We start from the raw sequence: 8,351 nt of genomic DNA on the forward strand, positions 1-8,351 counted from the left end.
GTTTGTTGTTGCATTTCCTCCTCCTCATGAATTCCTGTTGCATGGAATTCACTGTAAGACTGAACCATCCTCACGCCTCCTCTCCCTCTTCTCTCCCTCAGCTCTTTCACTCATACCCACCGGCCATGTCTGGCCTGCCCCCTGTCATCCCTCCGACCGGGCCCTTTGGCTCGCTGCAGGGCGCCTTTCAGCCCAAGGTAAAGCACACGCCCACATCCTCTCAACTCAAGATAGACAAACTGAAAATAGAAGCTATTTACTAACAATATTGTTTCCATCTGTGCCTGGTGATCTATAGACCTCTAATCCACTGGATGTGTCCACAAGACCAGGAGCCGTCCCACACACATTCTTACAGAAGGACCCCAGGGTAAGAGCACATGCACACTAACACACAACACTCCCAACGCAGAGGTAACCCCGACTCTGTATGTGTTGCATAAGTGTCATCAGGCGAAGGTTGTCAACTTATGTTACTATAAAGAACTCATCTGCACTTAGTCTGTAGTCAACACAGACTGTTTGTGTTCCTGCCTCTTCAGCTGCTATGTTTGTGATTTGGATTCAGAAAAAAACACGTTTTACACTGTTTGTTAATTAAAATGACGTTTTTCAGGAATAAAGAAAAATGTTACCTTTTGTTCATAACAAATACTAAACAGGGACTAAAATAACTCAACCTCTTTTTTCTCCCCCTCTCTCCTGTAGCTAACGGATCCATTTCGGCCCATCCACAGGGTGAGTGCTCACTCCACCCAACACACACACACAATATAACCATGGTGCCCTAAAGGGTTTTTACTAATGCAGTAAACAGTGTCTTTAATGAAATGAGCGCTGCACTTGGAGGCTGAGTACTAGTTTATTTATCGTCTGCATACAGGAGCGCAGTCAGGCCTTATTCACAGCAGACATTTTGACATTGGTGTTGTGCACTGAACAGAGGCATCACTCATGTTATCAGATAACACCTATTCTGCTATGACATGTCAAGAAAGGCTGATTGTTTAATTTAAACAGTGCTTGACTGTCTCTCCAAATATGTTTCATGACGTGTTTTTTGTCTTGTGTTTACAGAAACCAGGGAAGTGGTGCGCCATGCATGTCCACACTGCCTGGCAGATATACCACCACCAGCAGAAAGTCAAGGTGAGGACTCATCTGACACCTCCTTCTATGCATTGTACTTAATCTAAACTTAGATGTGTTGCATTATTATTCTACACACTAACTTAAAGTTATAGAGAGACTATTTGAGGCCTGGTTTGAAACTTCAGGGGAAATTTAAATCATGTCCAAAAACCTTTATTTATCCAAATCAGTTTACACAATTAGCACAAAATCATAATCAAAATAATCCCAGCAATTACAAAATAAATGGTGACTCACTCACCTTGCACATGTTGTTAGTGTGCACACTGACTTAGTGTTTGTACACAATACACACTAAAACTGTCGCAGAATTATTGAAGTATGGATTTTAAAAACAACTCGACCTCATCAACTGGAAAAATCTTGAGAATTTGGCTGCATCAGTACATCAACTATAATTCTGAATAATTGCTTCATATTGTGAAGACAGAAGCTGACCTACTCTCTGATAGTAACCCTACTGTTTCTCTGTCACTTCTTTGAATGATTAAAATGATAACTAATTTAATCACTGGTTTCTGTAGTCGTAACCATAATCATAATGAGGTTATAATGATGGGTCTATTAAGGAACCTGGCAGCCAGACGACTGCAGTATGTGTTCTTGAGCCCAGCTTCCACAGTAGTCACTTACTGTAATGTGCTTCACATTAGATTCACATTCCTTTGCACTGTTAATAACTAATAATAGGTTTCCAGCAGTGTTTTACGTTTTTCTCTGTGTTGCTCTGGCGTCTTCCAGCAGCAGATGCAGGTCGATCCTCACAAGCTTGACTTTGGCCTCAAACATGAGTTCCTGAGTCGACCTCCAGGCCCTGGCCTGTTCGGCGCCATCCATCACCCCAACGACCTGGCACGCCCAGCTACGCTTTTCTCCGCTGCAGGTGAGTGGGTCTGATCTCCGGGTAGAGAGATTGATTGATGCTTTACTACATTAGCCGTCCATCATTTCTTGGTGTTCAGACTGAAGATGTTGTCTGTTCACATGATCGTCTGTCACCAGTGCAACAGAATTTATCTGCAACATCAGAACAATAGTGACAATGTCTTTTTAATGCATCTCCCTTCAGTCATTGTGGCCAAAACTATTTTAACTTTAAACTCAAGTAGTAGCTTGCAGGTTTTTCTAGAGCTTTCAACTGCATCTTGTGGTCATCCTCAAACAAGGTAGTTTCACATGTGTCTGATAGAATAGCCAATGCTCTTAATTTAGAATACTAGCATTTGCTCTGCAATTAGGTCACAGACATATGAAAGATTTGACCTGCTGTCGGCACTAGATTAACAGTCAGGGAATCACAAAAGTAAGTGGACTTCGTCCCGTTTGGACCTGGAATGCACTTCAGTAGACATGGACTGTCACAGTCAGAGAGGTCATCAGCTGCACTGGGATCAGTCCAAAGATTGTTACTTCCTCTGCAGTCAGACAGGCAGACAGACCTCAGCATCACATTGTGTTTTAGTTGTGGACTTTCCCATGATGGGCATACAGTCACTCCAGTGCACATCAGTGTCGACTGTGGGCATGTTTGATGTACAATCACAATAATAAACTCTATAACAGGTCTATATCAGTCCTCAGCCTAGTGGAAAGTGGGTCTGCTGGTTTTATTCAGAAATAACATGTTGACGAGCTCTGAGGCAAGTCTGTTGAAAGACTGTGAGTCTGATTAAATCAGTATTAATTGTTCAAAAATAAATACTGCCGGTTATTGGTTAAAGAGTTAATTATATATGTCCCTAATAAAAATAACCTGAAATCAAAGTCTTTCATCCCATCTGCTAATATGGAGAGGGTATTACTTATGACGTTTACTGCAGTCAACCACCAGAGGGCACTCAAGATGTTTTGGATGTTGGGGAGCCTTCATGTCATCCATCATTATACAGTCATTGTTAATGCCATGTTACAGATGAAAATCCGATATGTCACTGCCCTCTACAGGGCAAACTGTGAAATGGGTTGTTTATTAGGAAAAAGGCTCACGAATAAACTTTAATGACAATTCAACAAATATCTATCTTAATATCACAGTCAGGAAGTCATGGATGTTCTCATGATAACCTTCTCTCTGCCTCCTCAGGTCCCAACCACCCATCTGCAGGTCCCTTCGGCCATCCAGCCCACCATCCTGGAAACTTCCTCGCCCCGGCATCTCACTTAGGTAAGACGACCCAGTTCAGTTCTTCTGTCTCATTCTGAAAGATGAAAATGGAGATACTGATTGTATGTGATGTGTCTCCCACTAGAACCTTTCCCCAGACCACCATCCTTTGGAGGACTGGGAACTCTCAGTTCATCTGCTTTTGGAGGACTGGGAAATCCAGCACTAAGTGAGTTTTGGCTTCATGAACTATTGTTGTTAATTATACTTTTTACTCTAGCTGCTTTCAGACATGCACTGAACTCTGCAGATCCTCTGCAGTTTCTACCGACTTTATTCACCTGGCCTCCTAGTATAAAGTCTGTAGGGTTTGATGGCGCTCCTAACGTGACGGACGCAATAATAAAAAAAAAAAGATTCTCTCTCTGTGATCAAGCAGTGAAGAAGACGCGTAGAAGACACCGACAAAGATGTCTAGAGAGTTTGTGGTGATAAGAACAGTTGACGGGGTAGGGGGGCTGTCTCTGGGTAAACTCTTGAAAAACTCTGTAGCCAATTCATAGGATTTCACCCAGAGGTCATGTCTGAAAACAGCTTTACTGTTAGTCTAATGGTTGTTTCTAAAATGATTTCAGTTTCAGTAAATATTATTCAAATCACCAGAAGAATAGAATAACATTGACACACCAGAATAAGATGTGGTGATACGCATTTAACTTGTGTCCTTTTTTTTTCCACGTGCTGAATCCCTAGCAGCGGCCAACTCAGTGTTCGGCCATAAAGATGGCCCCAATGCACAGCAGCACTTCAACAGCAGCAGTAACAGTGGCCACCAGGAGCCGTGGAACCGTCTCCACCGTACCCCACCCTCCTTCCCAACACCGCCACCCTGGCTGAAACCCGGAGACTCTGAGAGGAGCGCCTCAGTCAGCTCCCATGAGAGAGACCGAGACTCTGACAAGAGAGACTCAGTCAGTAAGGATGACAAGGACAGGTGAGTCAAGTACAGTAGAACGTAGCTGTCAAAAGTGATCATACCACCATTACTCCTGTTTATTTCACTCCAAAAACACTGGAAGATACAATGGACTATACTTTTGGATTTTTTTGCAATGATTTGTAGTTTTTAGTGGAATACAAATTTAAAGAGTTGATTTGTTTTTTCTGAACAAAAGCCACAGGTACTGATAGTGGAACTTTGTTTATATTTCTAGGGACTCTGTAGAGAAGCGTCAGCTGAGCCATCCATCACCAGTCCCTGTAAACTCCATTAACCTCGTTGGCCACAATCGGCCTCCTGAGCACCACAGGAACCATCTGCCCCCAGCTTCTGGAGAACCTCAGAGGGAAAAAGAGAACAAGGCAAAAGACAGGGAGAGGGACCACTCAGAGTCCTGGAAAGACAATGGCACAGATGACCACAAGCTCAAAGACAGCCAGCACAGTGACAAGGACACACCTGTCATCCTTGACAGCCGAGTTTCAGAGGACAAAGTGCCCAACAGGGGGACAACGTCACCCTACATCCGGCAGACCAGCCTAGAACGTCCAAACAGCGGCCTGAGCAGAGAGGTCCTTGAGAAGAAGATAGAGCTGCCATATGAGCACCAGAAGAAAAACATTGAAGTGAAAGTGAAGGAGGAGAGGAAGGAGGAACAGGATGGAGCTACAGAGAGGCTAAGTGAGCACCCGCTACAGGCACCCAACACACAAAACCTCCACCCTCCCTCCTCCATGCCCATGCACATGGGCATGGCTGGTGTCCATCCCATGAACAGCATCAGCAGTCTGGACAGAACTCGAATGGTGGCACCCTTCATGGGTATTAGTCCCATCCCAGGAGCAGACAGGTTCCCCTATCCTGCCTTCCACTGGGACCCAATGCGGGACCCCTACAGGGGCCTGGACATTCACAGACGGGACCCTTTGGCCAGAGAACTGCTTCTAAGAAATGACCCTCTGCACCGCCTAGCAGCGCCACGTCTCTACGAGGCTGAGCGCTCCTACAGGGACCGTGAGCCCCATGACTTTAATCGTGACCACATCCACCCTCTGGCCCTGGAGCAGAGGAGGGAGCATGAACGCGCACATCTGGAGGAGCGCGACCGCCTCAACATGCTCAGAGAGGACTATGAGCATGGTCGCCTCCACCACGCAATGCACCATCCTGCCCTTGAGGGTCACCTCCCCCACCCAGCCCATGGCCTCATGGCCCCTGGACTTCCAGGCATGCACTTCTCCAGAGTCAGCCCCTCGGCTGCAGCAGTAGCGGCCCATCAGAATGGTATCCTCAACAAAACACCACCCACGGCCTCGCTGAGTGCCCCGCCTCCACTCATCCCCACGTTGGGTGCCAGGCCTGGCTCACCCAGACGGACTACTCCCCTGGCCACAGATATCAGAGACAGGCCGCCTCACAAAGACATTGAGGCACGGTGAGCTGAGCTTCAGCAGACTCAAACCCCTTCAGCCCTGTGCCTCATTAACACTGAACTCACACCAAGCACTTAGCTTTGGGCAAAGCAAGACTGTAATATAGCTGTGAATAACTTATGCGGGCAGAGACACGCCCGCACGATGAATTGTTTTTGTATAAAACTACAAAGAGACAATATTCATGGAACAAAAAAATACATTTTTAAGATTTTTCCTCAGTTTGCTCCAGCTTTTTGTGTCACTTCTTGTGCTGAACAAATTTGGAATGTACAGGTACTTTAGCACTGACAGCAAAGTGTGTAGATAATATGTACAGTCGCTGTGCTCACTCTGTATGGATTAAAAATCATGGTACAAATATGCAAAAGGGTGTTTTGAAAGCTTTACTTTGATCATATGTACACAGAGGAGTATTAAGGCAGTGATTCAGAATGTGCTTTTTGCCATGTCTTTAGTTTCTTTTGGTTGACACAGCTGATTAGCATTGTACCAGAGACCCCATATTCAACTATGCAACTAATGTCCGGGCTCCCTTCCTGAAAGCCGGCCTTCTCACCACCACAGACGGTGCACCAATGACTGACCAAGAGCTGTATTCTCTCAACAACTCAGACTCAAACACTGGGTCGCTGCAGCCAGAGATGAGCTTTAACTGATCCACACAATTTGGAAAAGGTTACGTTTCGAAAAAATACTGTCACGACTATGATGAATTGTGTTGACAATCCTAGAAACAGGTAGGGGAAGAATTGCATCTCAAATGATTTCTAACGTTAAAAGCCAGCAGCACAAATGTTAAGGTACTTTTTTATCCTACTCTTCTCTACGTCAGTTACCACCAGTCTTGTTCTGGGGAGAATGCAGCACATTAAACACCATGACACCACATGAGCCCTATTGACGGAGTGTAAAGTACATGTTTTGGAAATAGGTTCTGTTCAAAGTGTATCAAAGTGCTTTCCTAAGTTGTTGTACCTTCAAAATCAAAAGACAAAAAAGCAAGTCTGACAAAGGACAGTTTGTTTCTAATGAGCAGAGATCTATTTTAGTAGTCCACTGAAGGTTTAGTTGTGCGCTTCAAACTCTGTGATATCATGTTGTGCAGTGTTTTTTAATCCAACATAAAAATGTCCACCGGAGCCATAGTGGTTAGTTGATGCGTATTTCAAAAAGATTGTTAAATGAGAACATTTTTTTGCTGTTTACCATGTACAGGGGGAAAAAATGAAGTCTTTCTAGATCATGTACAAAAATGAGAAAAAATGAAGCGACTGAATCTTCAGCATGCTCCTCATTTAAACTTGTGTTATGTAAATTGTGCCATGTTATTAAAAAATGTGTACTTATCCTGTCTTTGCTTTTATTGCTCCACCTACATGCACTGAACTGAGTAAACAGGCTATATTTCTTTCCGACTCTACACGATTACACACTTAATGACTTTCAGCATTACAATCCCATGGAGGATAAACTACCTCGAGTACAACTCACACCAGCCTCATAAATATTTTAAGTGCTATTGATTGGGCAGTTATAAAGTAGCTTTAAAGATTTTGCCACTTGATACAGTCTGAGCAGGTCATCAATCGCCCAAAGAGCCAGAAGATGAAAAATCTCTGCTGTGGCAGCAGGTGCTGATTTACAACAAGATTACTTTGTAACAGTAAAAACTGCAGAAACATCACATCAGCTGGATACTGACACACATGAGGGCTGCTCCTTGGTTTACTAACAGTGCTTTACACAGAAGCCCCTCGCTGCTAAATCACAGTATGGTTCTTGTGTATTCATCACAGGATGTAAGAGTATTGACATTTCCATTAAACTGAATAGCCACAGCATTCAGACTCCCCTCTCTGATTGATGTTAACACTGAAGCACCCAGGTCACACATCAGTCAGACGTTGACTCAATATGTTGCTAGTGGGAAATTGGGGATGCCCGTGTTGCCTCATGCTCCTGACACAAACAGTGATTCTCCCAGACCTGCGTGCATGAAGCGCTGTGAATATAGCATGTGGTTGTTTGGGCTTTAGACCAACAGAGGGCGCCAAACTAATTGAAACACATGACAAAGACCCTTGTATCTAAAGTTGAAGAACTCATCCAATCAACCCCTACAAATACTTATTTTCAATGCAGCTGGAACAATAAGCCAATTCATCAATAAGTTAAATTAAAAAAAAAATTGGATACAAATTGCAGCAGGATTATTATTTTATTTTTTTCTCCAGCTTCTCAAATATGGATCGTTTCTGGTATTTTTAGTCTTCTGTGATAATACATTTTATTTTTTAGCTTATTTCATGTCTTATATCACTAAATTTAATCTTCGGATTCTGGACTGTTCATTAGACAAAACCAGACCACTAATCAAGTCTATCAATTGATATATGATTCAGTACATTAAATAATTTTTTCAAATTAATTTAACTGTTGATAATGTATTTATTGAATTATTCAATAAAATCTCAAAATGGTCATGTCTAACTAACAGCTTGTGTTTTCATTTCTTATCTAACATCACTGACCAAGTTAAAACTCCAGCCCGGTCAGCAGTTGAGATCAAAACATAAGGAGATCAAAATATAAGGATGCATGTCGTCTCACTGAGTCATGAAATCTACTTCCACTGACTCGTGTTCTCTCTTCATCCCGA

At 43.3% G+C, this 8,351-nt stretch overlaps 1 protein-coding gene across 1 annotated transcript in view; it reads left to right on the top strand.

The window, feature by feature from the left end:
• The window catches only part of auts2a (activator of transcription and developmental regulator AUTS2 a), a 298,958-nt gene extending 291,920 nt beyond the window's left edge, over positions 1 to 7,038 (top strand). Inside the window, exons 11-19 of the mRNA XM_053442311.1 lie at positions 102 to 197; positions 299 to 370; positions 709 to 738; positions 1,078 to 1,149; positions 1,894 to 2,035; positions 3,236 to 3,316; positions 3,402 to 3,485; positions 4,001 to 4,250; positions 4,471 to 7,038. Of these exons, the coding sequence (XP_053298286.1) occupies positions 102 to 197; positions 299 to 370; positions 709 to 738; positions 1,078 to 1,149; positions 1,894 to 2,035; positions 3,236 to 3,316; positions 3,402 to 3,485; positions 4,001 to 4,250; positions 4,471 to 5,695 (2,052 nt within the window). The 3' untranslated portion in view covers positions 5,696 to 7,038. The remainder of the gene's footprint in view (positions 1 to 101; positions 198 to 298; positions 371 to 708; positions 739 to 1,077; positions 1,150 to 1,893; positions 2,036 to 3,235; positions 3,317 to 3,401; positions 3,486 to 4,000; positions 4,251 to 4,470) is intronic.
• Positions 7,039 to 8,351: the final 1,313 nt, after the last annotated feature.

Source organism: Pleuronectes platessa, chromosome 15 (assembly GCF_947347685.1).
Source record: "Pleuronectes platessa chromosome 15, fPlePla1.1, whole genome shotgun sequence".
In the NCBI taxonomy this organism is placed as follows: Eukaryota; Metazoa; Chordata; class Actinopteri; order Pleuronectiformes; family Pleuronectidae; genus Pleuronectes; species Pleuronectes platessa.